At 40.6% G+C, this 19,330-nt stretch overlaps 1 protein-coding gene across 4 annotated transcripts in view; it reads right to left on the reverse strand.

The window, feature by feature from the left end:
• Nucleotides 1-1,488: 1,488 nt before the first annotated feature.
• The window catches only part of LOC147033589 (uncharacterized), an 85,069-nt gene continuing 67,227 nt past the window's right edge, over nt 1,489-19,330 (reverse strand). For 2 of the 4 annotated variants that reach the window (XR_015051667.1, XM_085856957.1), the window contains one exon: nt 1,493-2,763. Coding sequence is in view for 1 of the 4 variants with exons in the window: in XM_085856957.1 (XP_085713083.1) it covers nt 2,729-2,763 (35 nt within the window). In the remaining 3 variants the exon portion in view is untranslated. Of the gene's footprint in view, nt 2,764-13,480; nt 13,631-19,330 lie in introns of all 4 variants that reach the window. The other 2 variants (XR_015051665.1, XR_015051653.1) reach the window with 2 other exon arrangements.

Below are 19,330 nucleotides of genomic sequence, written 5' to 3' on the forward strand. Positions count from 1 at the left end.
GTGCTCGAGGAAACGGCCCGAAGAACCAAGCACCAGCGAGAGCGATCAAAGTCCAGAGCTCCGCTCACACTCGTCCCGACAACCAAAACTGTCTTCTTTTTCCAGGAGATCCGCCGCACTTATCCTCGGCTCTCCTTTCCTTTTTCTCTCTCGCGCCATCCGTTGAGGCGTGGCCCTCTCTCATTGGCCACCTGACGGCAATCTCGCTCGCACCCCTCCGATTGGCTGAGAGGGGCGCCATGCCCGTATTTGGAGCGAAATCCAAGATGCCAATGCCCCAAAGAAACCCTGCCTGGCACATTGGACTCCGTCCACATACGTGCCGACACGCACGTAGGCCATGGCGTCGGTGTGAGGAAGTGAGGTGAAGATGAGCGTGATGCTGCTGTTGTAGTTGATGTTGGTGGTAAAGAAATAAAAGAAAACCCTGACGATCAAAATAACTCTGGAGCGCATGAAAATTTGATTTCCCATTAAACAAGGGAAAGGGAGCGATCTATCCACATTTAGTTATCGAAATAACTGAACCTGCTTTTGGTAAATTGATAACGGTTGATTTATGATTACTGCAATATTTTGAATGTTAATTTAATCGTTCTTTTGTGTGAAAGGAGTTTAGACATCTCTTACAAGGATACGTTTTACATTTTCTCTTATATAGTTGTGATTTGGTTAATCTTGAGAAATTTTTGATGAAAGCATAATGTGATTTTTCCTTTGAAGTAAAGTGGAGAAGATCAATGTGTGTTTCATCATTTTTATAGTTGTTAGAAAATTTTTAAAGGTCTGAACCTTGTTTGTATCCGTTAATCCATATACATTAACAGATAGATTTAATGATCCATTTTCTCAAATTTAGGAATATCTGTCAATGACATTGGAAACTTTAAATCTTTAACATTTAATGTATTTGCATATTTCTTATAATGTTCAACCCTTTCAGGATTCCATTGTGGAGAATGTAAGTGAGCAAGAACAGACCATAGAAAACATTTAATATCTTTGTTTTGAATATTAACAACCGCTTTCTTAAGTTTTATCTTTTTTGGTAAATCAATATAAGAAGAAGCTTGAAGAGGATCGGATTTTAAGATGTGTATATCGAAAAAGATTATTTTTGTGAAAGTAAATCCACCACCTACTACGGTGTTATCAACATCTTATTCTTGTCTCTGGAGTTCATCGTATACATCACATCTTACAAAATATCTTGAAATGATGAGATAAAGTGAGGGTTTGTCCTCATATCAGGAGTAGTTTCATCGTCTTGTCTTACCATATTCAATTTTACTCCCATATAAAACTTAAAAGTTTTCATTTCACTTAATGTGTTTTTAATTATGGATTTAATAAATCCCTGTGTCGTAAGAGGCGACCAGGGTTGTGTCAGGAAGGGCATCCGGCGTAAAACATGTGCCAAATCGCTATGCAGATCATACGGATGATCTGCTGTGGCGACCCCTAACGGGAGCAGCCGAAAGAAGAAGAAGAAGAAGAAGAAGAAGAAGAAGAAGAAGAAGTTTTTAATTATCCTTTCGATACTTTGTTTAACCATATCAACAGCTTCCACGATTGAAGATGGTCCAGGGTCTTGAAAGTGAAACAATCTTATTTTTATATTCCCTTTAAATGCCCCATCAGTGTTTTCAATGGAGAATTTAGCTTCCCTTTCTTCATTGTTCTTGTGTTTGCATGATTGAAGGTGCTTATATTAAAAATTTTAAAAAGAATATCATTATCACATCTATCACAATGTTTTGTTTCTTGGTCAAGTGGAAATATTTGTCGAAAAAGATTGAATGTGTGTTTGTTGGTTTGAAGGTGTTTTTTATAGCATTTATATTCATGATTACAAACATTGCAGTACGTTCTATTCACCATATTTATGTAATAAAACTTTGCTTGAAATAAAAAATTTTTGGTGAAAATTTAATTTAATTTACAAGTGAATCTGTGCTAAAAACCATTTTATCCTCCAACTTTTTTCACTTTATAAATACAATGTATCAAGACACAAAAGACAAGTTTCAATCAATCTTTTCATTTGTAAAAGATACTGAGAAATATGTCAAGGCTGTACAATTGAACAAAGATAAATATAACAACTATTGGATAAAAACAATTATGGTGAATAATACGAGTTCTTCAATTTCCTTCAGTGGAAGGGCTTTTAGTATACCTGGAAGAACATCAATTGAAGTTGTTCTCACAAAAGTTTCTGCTCGCGTTCTGGTTATATATTCAAAACGAGAAAAAGCAATGAAACAAGAAAAAGTATCAAAAAAGAAAAACCTTATGAATGAAGCTTTAGAAAGAAAAGATAAGACCATCTGTCATATGCAAGGAGAAATTTGTATTTTTTTTCAACAACCCTAAAGATGTAAATCCTGATGAAATAAATGATGTTAATATTTCAGGTGAAATGACATTTCGTTCAGTAGTAGTTAAGGATCATTTTTAAATTACATTTAATATAACAAATGTAGTGGTTGAATCTGTTAATGAAAAAAGGTATTTAGATATCGATGGTAATGTTTTTTCTACTAATTAAATCTTCTTCCTTCGGCTAGGTCCCGTTCGGGGTCGCCACAGCGGATCAACCGTCTCCATTTCGCTCCATCCTCCACATCTTCCATTGACACTCCAACCACCCGCATGTCCGCCCTCACCGTATCCATGAACCTCTTCTTTGGCCTTCCTCTTCTCCTCCTGCCTGGCGGCTCTATCTTCAACATCCTTCTCCCGATATACTCCGCTTCCCTCCTGTGCACATGTCCAAACCATCTCAATCTCGCCTCTCTTTTCTACGAATTAAATATGAGTCATTATTCAACTGAAGATTTTGAAGATGATGAGAGTGACGACAGTTGTGATACTTAGAGTTTGTGTTCAAACGATAGTTATGAAAGTAGTTTTAGAGATGATTGTGAAAGTACCGAAGATGATACTGAAGATGAATTTGAGCTGAAGTAAAGTTTTACTTTATAAATATGAATAGTTTACTAGATTTTGAGCCTCTTGAATTCGCTGATTCTCCATGTGACAAATTTGAGAATTGTCCTGCATGTGATTGCGTTTAATCCCACTCTGAGTCAAAAGCCTATCAACAATGTATATTCTGTGATTTTCTTCCAATTAATGATAATAAAAAAATATAAAAAAGGAATATAATTCTTTAAGATTTACACCAAAAATTAATTACTTTACAAGATTGATGAGAGAAATTAATGTAAAGTATGAGGGTGAGAACACACCTTTCCTTACAATGGAAGAAACTGAACGTATAAGAAAATGTTCAAAGGATTGTTGTTATATATTATTCACAATTGTCATTTTCAGGGAAATATCAACACAAGATATTGTATAAATAAAGTAATGGATTATCTTGAAATTAAACCCGAACTTAGGATAAAATATTGAGTTTCGAAAAAAGCCAATAATAAATTAAATAACCTCTTTTCCAAATATATAAATGAACGATTTTTTACCCATTTGGGAAAATAAGATAAAATTTAACAACCATAAAAATCTTCCAAATTCATCAAGATGTCTCATAGTTGGTTCAAGCGGATGTGGAAAAACCTACTTACTTTTAAAGATGCTCCTTCCTCCCAACTTTTTAGATTATGATAATTTCATAATTTTCACAAAGTCGAGTTTTCAACCTGAGGATCAACTACTCTCACAAGGTTTTAATGCCGGTCTTCAAAAAGAAGATATAATCGGTTTATTTAAACTTCAAAACAAACTAAATGATAACAACATTGAAGATATAATACAACTATTTTGTGACACAGAGAAAAACAAAGAAATCAAAACCGATAACTTGTATTCTTAGTGATAATATGGATGATATACCTTCTCCCCAAGATTTGGATAAATCAAAAAAGAACTTCGTTATCTTTGATGTTTGTGTTAATGAAAGAAACCAAAAGGTAAAGGCCCAGTCACACCTTGACGTTTTAGTCAGCAATGGCAACGTTTCAAAATGTATGTAAAACGCTGGCTTACGTTGAACTTTTGATCTTTTTTTTTAAGATTCTGATGTATTCATAACGGGTTGGTCATATGCATAACATATTAGTAACGGACACAGAACGTTTCGTTGTCTTAAAGATAACTTATACCAACGAATGCTTAGCCTGTTGTCGGCGTTCACAACCTATGCCCAACGATAGTCTATCATCTTATGCATAGCGCACTGCACGTATCGCCGACGATGACCTGACATAGCCTATTAAAAGGCTGCCGCACAACGATTCAAATCATAACTGCTGGAGAAATGGAAATGTCAACATCGCAGTCACACCTTGGTGATCTTGCCAGCGTATGCCGACCTCTGAAAAATGCGTCTAAAACGCTGGCGCACGTCGAATAGGTTATGGGTAAGTTTGGTATGCATGAATAGAATGCTAAAGTACGCTATCATACGTCGTATTAAGTGGAGTACGTCTTGTAATTATAAACGTGTAAAACATTTTACAACGTACTTGCCGTATGAAACACATTCCGCATGCGATGGGAATAAGTTGTACGCACGATATGCCATCGTTCTCACACGTCGACAAAAGTTACTTGTAAGTTACTCATAAGTCGAAACACTCAAGGTCATGGTTAGCGTCAGTGTTCCAGACTCCATGGTTTTTTTTTTTCTTCGGTATGACGGTGATGTTGACACATCGATTTCTAGTGCGGTTATGATTTAAATCGTTGAGCGGCAGCCTTTTAATCATATTATATTATAACTGCACTAAAAATCGAAGTGTCAACATCACCGTCATACCGAAGAAAATAAAAATAACATGGAGTCTGGAACACTGACCCTAACCATTACATTGACGTGTTTCGACTTATGAGTACCTTTCAAGTTACTTTTGTCGACGTGTGCCAACGTTCGCATATCGTGCGTACAACACGTTACTCATAGGTTAGAAATAAGTTTCGGGTACGCTAAACATTACCTCGACGTGTTTCGGCTTATGAGTAACTTACAAGTAACGTGTGTCAACAATCGCGTAACGTGCCTACAACTAATGGCCAGCGTTATGCGGAACGTGTGAGTCATACGCTGGCATAAGTCTTAAAATTTCAAGCATGGAAAATTTGAGGACAACCAAAAAGTACAATGTTTAAAGCCAGCGTACTATGACGTATAGCAGTGTTTTTCAGCGTGCTCTCAATGTTATCAAAACTTACCCATAACGTACTCGATGTGTACCAGCGTTTTACACAAATTTTCCAAAAATCGGCATAAGCTGGCTAAAACGTCAAGGTGTGACTGGGCCTTAATGGACAGCTCCGACACAAGAGGGAGACATTCTTCTTGAAATTGTTGGGATTCGCCAGATATCCGTTATTGTCAGGTTTTCCGTGTGTGTGTGTGTGTGTGTGTGTGTGTGTGTGTGTGTGTGTGTGTGTGTGTGTGTGTGTATGTGTGTGTGTGTGTCTGCAACGCGAGGCTCCACAGCACAAACCAGCAGCCCGATTTCGATGAAACTTGGCGAACAGGTGCCATATGGGCTGGGAGTGTGCATGTTTGAATTTCTTTGCGAAGCAACCACCCGTTGCTATGCAGCGGCCGAAAAACGGCGTTTTAAGAACTCAAACGGTAATTGACGTAGCATGGCTTCTATGATAGGTGGAGCGACTGCACGAACTCCTGCCTATTCCTTGTATCCCCATCTAGTTTTCGCGATTGCATAACGTTCCTCTATCTCTCATAGTTTCCGAATGGCAGCCCTCCGAATGCGGAAAGGTGGTGAACCAGGGAATATGTGAAGTGACCTTGACCTCGGAAACCTGAGACGACGGAACCTTCAAATTCGGTGCATGGATAGAGTTTAATAACTACTACAAAATTGAACCGCAGCATTTTTCCAGATTCGATCACCAAGGGTGTCGGGGCTGAAATACGCAAAATTCGAAAAAATACCTTTTCTCCACCTCCGTTCACCATTTTCAATACTTGTTTCATTATATTTTCGTTTGATGATTCAATGAATTTTGATAACATGTGATCTGAACATCAACTGCATCTCCAATTCAACTCCTCTTGAGGCAATATTGGGATTCGCTAGATATCCCTTATTAATTAATATCAAGGCGAAACGGTTTGACGTAAACGAAAGCGTCTTGGCATGGTGATAGAACATGGTTGGTAGAACATTTTTTGTAATTTACACTTTCCTCCATCTCCACTCTGAAGAGTGCCAGTTGGCAAAATACACAACAGGAAAAATCTTGCCAGGCAGAGGAACAATTGAATGTGAACCCATACGTCTTGGCAATAAATCTTCGTCGGTGGATCAGTCAGAATGAAAAGCATCGTATCCAGCGCTTCGATCCTAGCGGATCCCTCGTCGCCTACCGGCTTGTATTTATCTTAGTCATTCATACTTTCAACTCCCTCGTCATTCCATCAGAAATAATGCTAATACTTTTATTTTATTCAAGTTAAATTCAATAGATATGAACAATTTTTGGAGAGACAATTGTTCTACATTATGCAGTAAAAAGGAATTTGGGGATTCGATGAAGCACACGACTGAAAAATATAAATATATAGTTGTGAAACAAGATGAGATATTAAGGGATATATTTTATATTTTATAAACAATTAGATATATAAATGACAACTATTATTATAAATCTTGTGTATAAATCCTGTGGGTTAATCTGCTTCTGGAAAAAAACTTTCATAAATCAAGGTTTTTGTATGGTACAAATGAGAATATTTTTAATCTGCTTAAAAAACACCCCGTGATATGCATTGTATCGACAACAACTCAAGCAATAAGACCTGAAGAAGGAGAGGGTGAAGATGATTACTATATTTCAGTGGAGCAACATCTACGATTGAGGAATGAAGGTCAAATATTTGAGGAGGTTTCTCTTGGTACAACAAAATATTCACATTGTAAGAGTGAGTTAAAGAAACTAAAATCTGGTGGTCTTGAGATATGAGAAACTAATCCAGAAGGAAGAAGACAAATTATTAAACATCTGAGTGGTAATGGGGTGAAGATTTTATCATTTGGTTTTGAGGTTGATGAATAAACTCAACGCAAACATATGAAAAGCAGAGATACAAGTATTTGTGAAGAAGAAATTACAACTCGTATTAATGTAAATAAAGAATTTGATGAAATATTTAAAGAAAAGGATTTATTTGAACACATCTACTTTACTGATGAAGAAAAGGAAAATTTTCCTGTTGATCTTAACAATGCATTAAATGATATTTTCCAATAAATAAATGGATGTGAAAGAAGGAGCAAGAAGATTGAAGGAACATCAAGAGTTGGTTTCAAAAGTTGTAAAACAACAGGAAGACATCAAGAAGAAACGCAGCCAGAAACTAATGAGTGAAGAAGCATTTGAAAGAAAACAAAAGGAAAATTTTTAAACCACTTTTAAAAACTTCCCAAGAAAAAATTATACATGTTTCCACAGTTCCCACAATTGAATATACTCCTAAAAAAAACTTCAAATGTTGAAAGATTTCAGTCAAATGCCAGAGGAAGAATGAGGGCATAGAGAAGAATTAGAAGATGATTATGAAGGATTATTTCAACAACTGGAAGAGATTAATCAACCCCCTGATTATGTTGTGAATGCTCTTCAAAACAATGAATATTCAGCGGATAAAAAAACCAAAGCAGGACTCATTCCAACAGAACAACCAGCAATATTTCATCTTGTTCAAGAAAAGGTATTGATATTGAATGATGAATTCAAGTTCTTGAGTTCTGCTCAACCCCTGTTAAATTAACCCCCAGATTAATGTTTCTTCTCACAAAAGATGGAAGACAAGGTTCAACTGAGGGATAAATCAAAGTATTTTGATAAACCATTGGATATGAAAAATATTGATGATAGAGTATATATTGATCTGCTGAACTCTCTTAATTATCGGGTTAGTCTTTCTGGTAAAAGTCGGAAGAATGAGAAGGAGAAACACATTATTCAGGCTTTAAGTATCCTTGGTTCAGGTGTTAGTTTTCTTCCAAATGAGTCATCACAATTAGTTAATAGACTGTTATTGCTGTTAGGTAGTAAGAAGGCTGGAAACAACAATTGTTTTGATGAAGAATCAGCCATTTTAGACCAATTGATGAACATGAAAATAATTAATAAATATCAATACAAAGACATTTTATCTCCTATTAAATAAGATGAGAAGCACAATCCTTAGTTTTAATTTCACAACAAGCAACCACACATCTTCATTCCCATACCCACTTCAATTTGACGCAACAAAAGAATATGAGGCGTCTTTATTGTCCATGGAAACTTATAATACCTTATTTAATATCACAGAGAAAAATGACAAGTTTAGTTATAATCCAGGAAGTGGATACAAAACGATAACAGTTTCACCCGGAGCATACGAGATTTCTCAAATCTCCTCCAAAATTGCTCGTCTTCTGAAAGAACATGGTGATGAACCAAAAAATATTGTCATAGGTATTCATAAACATACTTCAAAATCAACGATCAAACTTAAAAATAACTACAAGGTTGATTTCACAATTGATAATTCATTTTGAGAGTAATTGGGTTTCTCCTCAAAAAATATTGAAACTAATGGGACGTTTTACAGTGATAATGTCATTCAAATATCCTCAGGAATAAATTCGGCATTAATTCACTGTTATTTGATTGATGGCGCTTATAATGATGGAATAAGAACAAATACAATATTTTCATTCAGCGCATACTCAACCCCAATTGGTTATAAATTCAATATTGAACCCAACAAGCTCAAATTAGCAAAGATCCTCGTCCTATGAATGATGACGTCATAAAAATGAATGTGACGTCATTGTGATGCATCAGGTTTGCGATAAATTATCTGTGCTCATACCTGGCTTGATTCCCCCCAAACAAAATTCAAACAGCTTGCCTCGTTTCGGAGATAATGGTATAGGCGATTTCCATTAGCGGCGATATTATGACGTCAACTTTTTTCTAGGAAGAATTTCCAAAATCGGCGATGGTTACTGCCTGCGCGTGGGCTTTCTGCATATACATGATAAGTTTCACGAAGATCCGATGAAAACTCTGGGTTGTGAAACAAAAAAAAAGTCAAAAAATAGGAATGACGTCATAAAAATGGATATGACGTCATAGTGATGTATCATATGTGCGGTAATTCATCTTTGCTAATGCTCCATTCGGTTCCTGCAAACAGAATTCAAAAAGCTTACCTAGTTTCGGAGATAATTTTTTAGGCGAGTTGCATGAGCGGAGATATTTTCAAGTCATAACGTTTTTTTTTTGGAGGAATTTTCAAAATTGGAGATGGTTACTGTCTGCGCAGGGGATTTTTACATGTCTATGCCAAGTTTCAGGAAGTTTCGATGAAAACTGTAGGCTGTGAAACAAAAAAGTCCACAAGAAGAAGATGAAGAACAACGTGAGTAAGACTTAGAGATCCTCCACGAGGATCTAAAAATCTGGTTTATCGACCTGTGTCAGGAAAAACCATATACAGAGTAAATTTTAGGACAACTGACCAAGATAATCGATGGTTTCTTTTAATGGAGAAATTATATCCATCAGAATTCACGTTCGTGAAGTTTTCCAATAAATAAATATGATGGTTATTGTGAGGAAACACGAGTTGGGAAAATATAAAATAATTACAGGGGATGGGATGTTCCTTTCCACATACCACAACGGTGAAGGTCTGTATCTTGGTAGATGATACTATAAACCTTCGAGACAAAGGGGTGTCAGACATCAATTTAGAAAAAATGGAGATGGGATAATTGATACTCTAATGGTGTAGGTTCAACTGCTTCTGCTGTGGGAAATGTTGCGGGTGCTATAAAGAGTATAAAACATGCCCAAAAGGAAGCTCATAAATTACAAGCAATAAAAGAAATCAAGAAAGGCAAAACTCAGTTGTCTCCCCAAGAACGACAGAAAATAATTCAAATACTTGGATCAGGGTTTCAAAAGTTTTAACATTTTTTTCCGAAATAAATACAAGTATGGAAGCAATTGATAGTCACGAAGATTTGGATGATACCATTGTCATCTCAAACTCCACTAAAAAAGAAGATTACTTCAAGGTAAATGCAATAACTGGAATGCAAATGGAACAAAAAGTTTTGAAATAAAAAATCAACAAACTTATTTGAATCGATCCGAAGGTTTCTTGTTGTGTAAATTTACATTCACTAAGGCTGCAACTAACACAAATGCTACACTCGTAAATGATTTCTTCTGGAAAATGTTTGATAGTGTTCGTTTGTATATTGGAACACAAGAAGTTGAAGCGGTTGATAATGTCTCTACTTCATCTGAAATGATGAAATTTACACTATATTCATTCAGTGATAGAATGGGAAGGGGGTCTGTCGAAGGTTTTATTTCTGATATGTTAATGGGAACAAACACAGACCCTGGATATTGTCAAAGGAAAAGAATGTATAATGATACAAAAGCAGATAATAGTTTAAATGTGGCAGTTCCTCTTTATGGTATATTTGGATTTTGTGATCATGATAAAGTTCTGTATAGTCTTAAAATTAGATTTCAACTACAAAGGAATGATTATGAAAATAGATTACTTTTTGGTGTTGGTAATACTGTTGCTGCTCAGAATAAATTTGTTTTTGATGAAATTAGTTGGAATATTTGTGAATATACTCTTAATCTTAAAACAGAAGAGATGTTGAACAGAACACTTAACTCAAAGAAGCCACTCAATGTATCATACCTGAAAAGAAGACGTTGACATGTTAAACTGAACCAAAGCACTTGCATCTGGAATTTGGGTGTTCTGGAAGGAAAGCCACGATATCTGTGGATCCTTTTTTAAAAACCAGATGGTGATACTGCCACTGATAAGAATAATGCATTGAGTGATAATGCAAAGGTGAAACAAATTCGTGTTTCTCCAGATGGAACATTTTATCCACGAGATAGAATGGAAATTAATTGGGAAAAAATGATTATGCTGAAGCATACAAGTCTTTCCAAAAGGTGTGTGAAAGCAATGGAAATAAAGAACCTATTTTGGATATGACAGCATTTAAAAGTTGGTATACAATCTATGCGATTGACCTGAGTGCTCAAAAGGAAACTAAAAAGTCTAATCCAGTGGATACTTCCCAACACATTGAAAGAGGAGATAGTGAAGAAACTGATACATATTGTTTGCTTTTGGAAGAAACAGAATTACAGATAATGGTGTTATGGTTAGTCTCACATAATTTTTTTTGTTAAATAAATGAGTGGTAAAGTACCAACTGGGGTACATGTTTATGATTAACATGTACCCCAGTTGGTACTTTACCACTCATTTATGAAACAAAAAATTATTTAACTGCTCTTTTTCTCTGAGTTTTATTAACGTTAATTGTACAAGGCTTTTGATTTTGAATACAAGATGATAGTTTAAGAAGATTGATTTTTATTTGTTGATTGACCACCTATATTGCAATAATATAGAGGTGGAAATCTCATTTTGAAAACGGTTATACAAAGCGGTGGACAATTGAGCTTTTCAAAATCGTTGATGCGATACAGTTCCTTGGACTTATAGTCCAGCAGCCATTTCTCATGTGAGGCCAAATAAGGAAATTCGTTCAACACCCCCCCCCCCCCACAGAAAAGGTTTGACTTGACAGGGTGGTAGAATAGACCTGACAGAACACCTCCAGGTAGTATGATATCATTAAAATTCTACAGGCCATTATACATACCAAGGATACTTACCAAGAGGGTCACTGTGGGCTCGCAAAAATTAGGGCGAGGGGTAACGTAAACGTGAATATCTTTGTCTAGACTCAACCAATTTTCAATATTGTTGAGGTATCATTGGCTTCCTATTATAATTCTCTATCGGAGTATGTACAGTTGTTTGAAAATGGCCTTTGTCATGGCTTCACCAAAGCTAAAATATCACACTAATTCAAACTTTCTGACATTTTTAATTGTGTTCGCATATGAAGGTGAACGGTGTTTCTCAATTACTACTGGTATGCATACATTTTGGAAATCAAACGCTTAAGAAAGTATTGTTCTGCAGAAATTCATAGACATACGGAGGCACGCATGAAGAAAACTGCAACTGTTATTTTTAGCGTTAGTCTTGTACTCGTGAATAGTAACACGGAAGCACATACATCAGAGCCGAGCATAATAGTTGTCTTTGGCAACACGGAAGTACATTAGTAAAAGCCGAGTATAATAGTTGTCTGGCAGCACGGAAGCTACTCATTCATCATAGTGGATGATAATAGTTATCATAGTCGACACTGGAAGTTGTGCATGACAACACAGAAGCACATTAGTGAGAGCGAATCATAATCATTGTGCATGGTTGCACGGAAGCACATTCGTCAGAGCGGTTTGTAATATTTGTGTCTGGCAACAAGGAATCACATTCGCCATGGAAGCATGAAGATTTCATCTGTTGTAACTTTTAGTCAGCATCTTCTTCACCACTGGATTCAAAGATTGTTCTTGGATTTTCACAAGTTTCTTCGGCCATACATGCACATGCTTCTGTGCATGGCATGTGGTTGGTTCTGCATTTGCAGTCGGCTCGGCAACACAGAGACTTCTTGCAGTGACAGACAGTCAGCTCCGGAAGACCCCGTGCTGCTGGATCTTTGGTCATGAGCACAGGCTGCAGGGCACCATCCTGAATTTTCCAGCCATGTCCAGCTGCTGGTGGAAGGCTCTGTGTCGGCTCCAATGCTCTCTTCCATACATAGGCCTGGTAATTTCCTCGCTTCATATGTTGCTGTAAGCTGTCGAATGCAGGGGGGAGATTTTCATTTCTTTGTCCCTTTTGACAGAAATGCCGGTATTTCACATTGTTCACTTTCATATCAAAGTCATATTGTCATATCAAAGGCCTTCCCACCATTCAGGTCAGCAGAGATATCTTCAGCCAATTGATTGAATGCCGTATCGTAACAAGTTCCTTGTCTCCCTCCATGGAAACCAGCATACTGCAGATTAGCTTTGCTGATGTATGAGGCATGGCAAGGTCTGTGGTATCTCGCTTCTGCTGCCACGAGATCGTGACTGACATCACCAGTAGTCCGAAACATGTCCTCATCGCCCTTTGTGGTCGCTGCTTGCACAATAGTTTCACAGGCTTGGAACGTTCTGACCATGGTCATCTCCTTTACCATTCTGTGTGTTTTCTTCTTGCAGAAGAGGCACATTGTCCAGTCAGTGGATGTTGACTGGGACCTGGATACCCTGGAGGTCTCCGTCAAACTTGTTTCAGATTGTGTGCCAATCTTAGATTCTTCTGCTGGTGTCTGTGAGAATGCAGATCTTCTCCGCTGCATGTCACGCAGGTTTTCTTTGCTTGTCCATTTTTCGGAGCAATTTGAGTGCCGTTTAACATCCGCGGTTGCCAAACTGTCAAAATCTGATTTTAAACGTTCGTATACTTCATCTCATCGGAGTTCCAGTGCTGCAATGTATGGAGGTATCTCGGGCTTACCTCAGTGTCTCCGTTGAGTCCATCTGACAAATTATGCACTTGTGAAAGTTAGTCAACTTCTGTCTCTTTATAGGTAAAATTTGCACGACTGCCTGACTCTGAACTGGCCATTGCTTCAGTTGGCTCGTAGGATTCTTTCAGATGTTCAATCTGGAATGACACAGAAAAGCAACTATGTTAACCCACAGCCTCTTTTACCATCATTATTAACATGACATTTTAAAACTTTATTTTTGTAATTATCTCACCCATAAGAATTTCATAAAAAATAGACGAACACAGCATTTTTTAGTCCAACAGCATGAACCTGTGAAAAATTCAATTGTTCAACACCCACGACAGAAAAGTTTGACTTGACAACTTAGTATGCTCTAAAGATGCCTAAAATACAAAAAAAAGCTCATAATATTTGATTTGTTTGTGATTTTTACCTCTTGTGGTTGTACAGTTGAATGAATATCGACATTTCTGTACATATTCTGAAAGAGAATTATAATACGAAGCCAATGATACCTCAATATTGAAAATTGGTTGAGTCTCGACAAAGATATTCACGTTTACGTTTCCCCTCCCCCTAAATTTTGCAAGCCCACAGTGACCCTCTTGGTAAGTACCCTTGGTATGTATAATGACCTGTAGAATTTTAATAACACCACAATTTGAAACCACATACTACCTGGAGGTGTTCTATCGGGTCCATTCTACCACTCTGTCAAGTAAAACCTTTTCTGAGGGAGTGTTGAACGATTTCATTTTTTTCAGGTCCATGCTCCTGGACTATTATAAGGTATATGATTTAAAGGGGGAAGAGATTTTAGGTTCATTATATTCACAGACTTTACAAAAGACGAAGATAAATTTGATTTTTTTTTTTAATCCGCCCCTTTTTGGCTCCACCCACACAAACGTCACCCACAAAATCCACGTTCATCATATTCACATAATTAGTGATTAGTTAATTAGTTCCTCACACACACGTTTATTTAATTTAAAATTTTGCTCCACCCATCAACACAAGCTGCACCCACAGAAGCCCTGCACACACAAGCCCCGCCAACACAAGCTCCTCCCATCCACACAAGCTCTGCCCACACAAATCCCTACCATCCACGCAAGCTCCGCCCACATAAGCCCCACCCACATAAGCCCCGCCCACACAAGCCCCTCCCATCCACACAAGCTCGGCCCACACAAACCACACCCACACAAACCCCTCACATCCACACAAGCTCCGCTCACAAACCACGCCCACACAAGCTCCACCCACACAAAACCTGCCAATCCACACAAGCTCCACCCACACAAACCCTTCACATCCACACAAACCCCACCCACACAAACCCCTCCCATAAGCTCCGCCCACAAACCACGCCCACACAAGTCCCACCCATCCACACAAGCCCCGCCCACACAAACCCCTCCCATCGACAGAAGCTCCACCCACAGAAGCCCCACCCACACAAGCCCCTCCCACACAAGCCCCTCCCATCCACACCCCGCCCATCCACACAAGCTCCACCCACACAAACCCCTCCCATCCACACAAGGTCCGCCCACAAACCACGCCCACACAAGCCCTGCCCATCCACAAAGCTCCGCCCACACAAGCTCCGTCCACACAAGCCCCGCCCACACAAACCCCTCCCATCCACACAAGCTCCGTCCACACAAGCCCCGCCCCCACAAACCCCTCCCATCCACACAAGCTCCGCCCACAAACCACGCCCACACAAGCTCCGCCCACACAAGCTCCACCCACACAAGCCCCGCCCATCCACAAACCCCGCCCACACAAACCCCTCCCATCCACACAAGCTCCGCCCACAAACCACGCCCACACAAGCCCCGCCCATCCACACAAGCTCCGCCCATCCACAACCGCCGCCCACACAAACCCCTCCCATCCACACAAGCTCCGCCCACAAACCACGCCCACACAAGCCCCGCCCATCCACACAAGCCCCGCCCATCCACACAAGCCCCGCCCATCCAAACCCCTCCCATCCACACAAGCTCCACCCACAGAAGCCCCGCCCACCTCCCTAATCCCCCCCATGCGCCCCCACCTTTGACCCACCACCCCCCTCATCCCACCCCCCCCTTCCCCAAAAACAAACACGGGGAGGGGAGGGGGTGGGATGAGGGGGATGGTGGGTCGTTGGGGGAGCGCATCTATCCCCCCCCTCTACACCTTTACCCTTTTCTTGTAATTAAAAATCAGATAATTATAAGGAAAGCATTTATAATTAAACAAAAGTAATAATGTTACGAATCTGGAAGCCATGAGCACACAACATTCAGGTCCTATAGCTCAATTATTTCGATAAGTGAATGTGGGTAGATAGCTCCCTTTCCCAAGTCTCATGGGTGAATAAATGTTCATGCACTGTGAAATAATTTTAATAGTCAGGGTTTTTACGTCAACGCCATCTTCAGCAACAATGGTCTGCTCGCGGCATTCTCCCAGAGCTCACCAGCAAGCACGTGCATATCAGCACGTACGTGGGCAGAGTTCACAAAGGCCTGACGTCTCTCTCGCAAATCCTCGGCAGATCGGGGACGAGGTGGCCGTAAGTCGGTCAAAGGGCACAGAGCGAGCTTCAAGAGAAGCACAGCCTCTTCGGGGGGCTGGGAATCAAGACGCCCGACACGCCCACCCCCCACCCACGACCAATCATGTTTGAAACCAAACCCCCGACCAAATACGAGGAGGGGTGAGACGCGTTCCCCCCACCCCGACGAGGGGCGAGTAGAAATAGCTGGGACAGGCGGTGTGAAAAGGATCTTGGAAGGGTCATCTTCATCTTAGTCTCCTTCTTCTTGTGGTCGAATGGTCCCGTGCCGGTCCCGGTTTGGGACCCGTGTCGCCGCTCGTGGACTCGTGTCGCTGGTGGTCTTCTGGCTCTCGTCTCATCGCTGGCTCTGGGCACGTCGCAGCGATCCCTGACCTCGTCTCGCTGGTGTCTGGATTCGGCTCGCCTCTCACTGGTGCCCGGTTTGAATCAGCTCGAAGACCACACGAGGTGGACAGGTCCGAGGCAGAATCTGGTCTGCAGCTCGCCCTTTCCCTCCGAGCTGGAGGTCTCAATAAAGACCCCTTTGGGTCCGTTTCGTGTGTGTGTGTGTGTGTGTGTGTGTGTGTGTGTGTGTGTGTGTGTGTGTATATGTGTGTGTGTGTGTGTATATGTGTGTGTGTCTGTGTGTGTGTGTGTCCGTGTGTGTGTGCGTGCGTGCGTGGCGCCAGTCCAGCAAGTAGAAATTGCACAAGTGCCTTGCTGTACATACGTGTCTTATATTCAGATAACTGTTTCTTACGTGCCCCCCTGCTCCATTTTCAATAAACCCATGTGTTAAATGTATCGGTTCGTTCTTGTTTTTCTTTTATTGGTTTAACACGGTGCGTGTTGGAGAATTCGCCAGGCTGTTGCCGCTGAAAAGAGACATTTGGACAGACGAAAGCTCGGCGACTGTCCGCTCGGGTCGCACACGGTTCGAGTGCGCCAGCGTCTCGTTCCGTACGAACATCGTCGAGGGAGAATTTCCCCGGTCGTTGGATGACGTGGGTATTTCGGTAAATTGAAATTGGCAGTCAGGCCTACCCTACCTAGTCGACCTATTGGCGAACTTCAGTCTGATAAGGGACCCGTCGGCTCCGGAGTCATCCGGGGTGACGACCTATAAATTCCGGGTGATCGGTGGAGCAGACTCTGCAGCTCCATCTAGCGGTTGTGCTCGTCGCCAATACCCGTCCCCGCAAGATTGGTGTTCAGGAGCGGGATTCGAACCCCTCCGTCTCCACGAAATTCACAGATTCGGATCAGTGGTGTAGGGAGCTACCCCCCCCACCCCCGTGTACCCCAAATTACAAGCATTTTTAAATTATTCCCAACACGCAACATGTTTAACCAAGACGAGCTGAGGCAGGTGGGTAGTAGTGTCGAGGAAGCCATGGTCCAGGACACCACCCCCATTCAGGAACTTTCCCCGCAACCAAACTCAGAGTCCGAAAGGGGCGCAGGGCGGCGTATGACAACCCCCCCCCCACCCAACCACTCAGTCACACTTCCATCCCAACCCTTTGTGGATCCGCGCCCGATAATAGTGAATCGGCTGCCACAGGGTCGTTTGACATGGGGTGGATGTTGGAGGTGTTGATGCAGGAAATGAGTACGAATGCGCAACGGATGGATGCCAAAATGGAGGTGAATGCGCGCCGTATGGGAAACATGGAAAACAAAATGGACGCAAATGCGCAACAAATGAGGGGCGATATACAAACGCAGCGGGGTGAGATGCAGAGCATGGGGTTGAACCTCCAGGCAGGGCAAGAGGCAATGAGGACGGAATTGGAGCAGGTAAAAGGCAAAATGGCGGAGGAGATCGGCACTGTACGCGAGGAGATGACCGAGTTACGGGAGAGTGTAAAAGGTGTGGTCCGCAATTGAGGCAGGCAAGGAGGACGTGACAGAAAAAATAATGGCGGTTGGACGGGAGGTGGACAAACTCGGACAAGGAATGAAGAAGGTAAAAAAGGGACAAGGGCAACTAAAGAGGGAAATGGAAAGAAACGCCACTCGACCAGGAGCCCGGGGTCCTGAGCTCAAACGAACGAGGTACTAATCTCTGAGCACAGGGGCATGAATGGAGTATCAAAAGACAGATAGAAAGTTATTTCTGCCGGGTACTACCCTCTGCGTAAGGACCCTGGTGACCTTCCAAAGGGGTCCTTAAAATTGGCGAGAGCAAACATTGGAAGTAGCAGTTGGTATCACTTCCATATGATGCATATGACCAACCTTACAACAAAACCACATGTGACAGACATGCCTATTACTGCAAATGGCCCCGCAGAAGCCCGAACAAGGGCCCCCAAAAAAGGGGCGAGCTCAAACATTGGAGGTACTACATAAAACCAGTTTTTAAATCATATATACATCCCACAGAGTGTAAAATGTCCATTACCAAACAAATTGTCTGCTGCATTGGCCCGACCAGAACCCCCAAAAGTGAGCTCTAAAAAGAGCAAAACATGACAGTAGACCAAAAATACACAATTGGCATAATTTTGTACATTGTGCCAGCACACCATTACCATAGGAAACATTTATGTTTTACAATTTAACAAAAGAACTACAAAATACTAATAAGCCTACTCGTATCACACTATGAACCAGTAAACTCAGAAAAAACTACAGGCTCATATTGTACTGAAACACTCGGAAATATAAGAAGACATAAATAGTTCCAATGTTTCCTAACTCCTTACATCTCCGAACTCGGAAATCTTTGGAAGTAATAACAGTTCTAATGTTCCCTGACCTCTCCTAGTACAACATCTCCGAACTCAGAAAAGAATGTTCGGAGAAGTTAGGAAACATGAGAACTATTTATGTCTTCGTATATTTCCGAGTGTTTCAGTACAGTATGAGCCTGTAGTTTTTCCGAGTTTACTGGTTCATAGTGTGATACCAGTCGGCTTATTTGTATTTTGTAGTTCTTTTGTAAAATTGTGAAACATAAATGTTTCCTCTGGTAATGGTGTGCTGGCACAATGTGCAAAATTATGCCAATTGTGTATTTTTGGTCTACTGTAATGTTTTGCCCTTTTTAGAGCTCACTTTTGGGGGTTCTGGTGGGGCCAATGCAGCAGACAATTTGTCTGGTCATGGACATTTTACACTCTGTGGGATGTATATATGAATTTAAACCTGGTTTTATCTGGTACCTCCAATGTTTGAGCTTGCCCCTTTTTTGGGAGCCCTTGTTGGGGCTTCTGTGGGGCCTTTTGCAGTAGTAGGCATGTCTGTCACATGTGGTTTTGTTGTAAGGTTGGTCATATGCATCATGTGG

The sequence above is a fragment of the Eptatretus burgeri genome, chromosome 2 (genome assembly GCF_056783735.1).
Source record: "Eptatretus burgeri isolate ZD-2024b chromosome 2, Ebu_testis_v1, whole genome shotgun sequence".
NCBI classification, from domain to species: domain Eukaryota; kingdom Metazoa; phylum Chordata; class Myxini; order Myxiniformes; family Myxinidae; genus Eptatretus; species Eptatretus burgeri.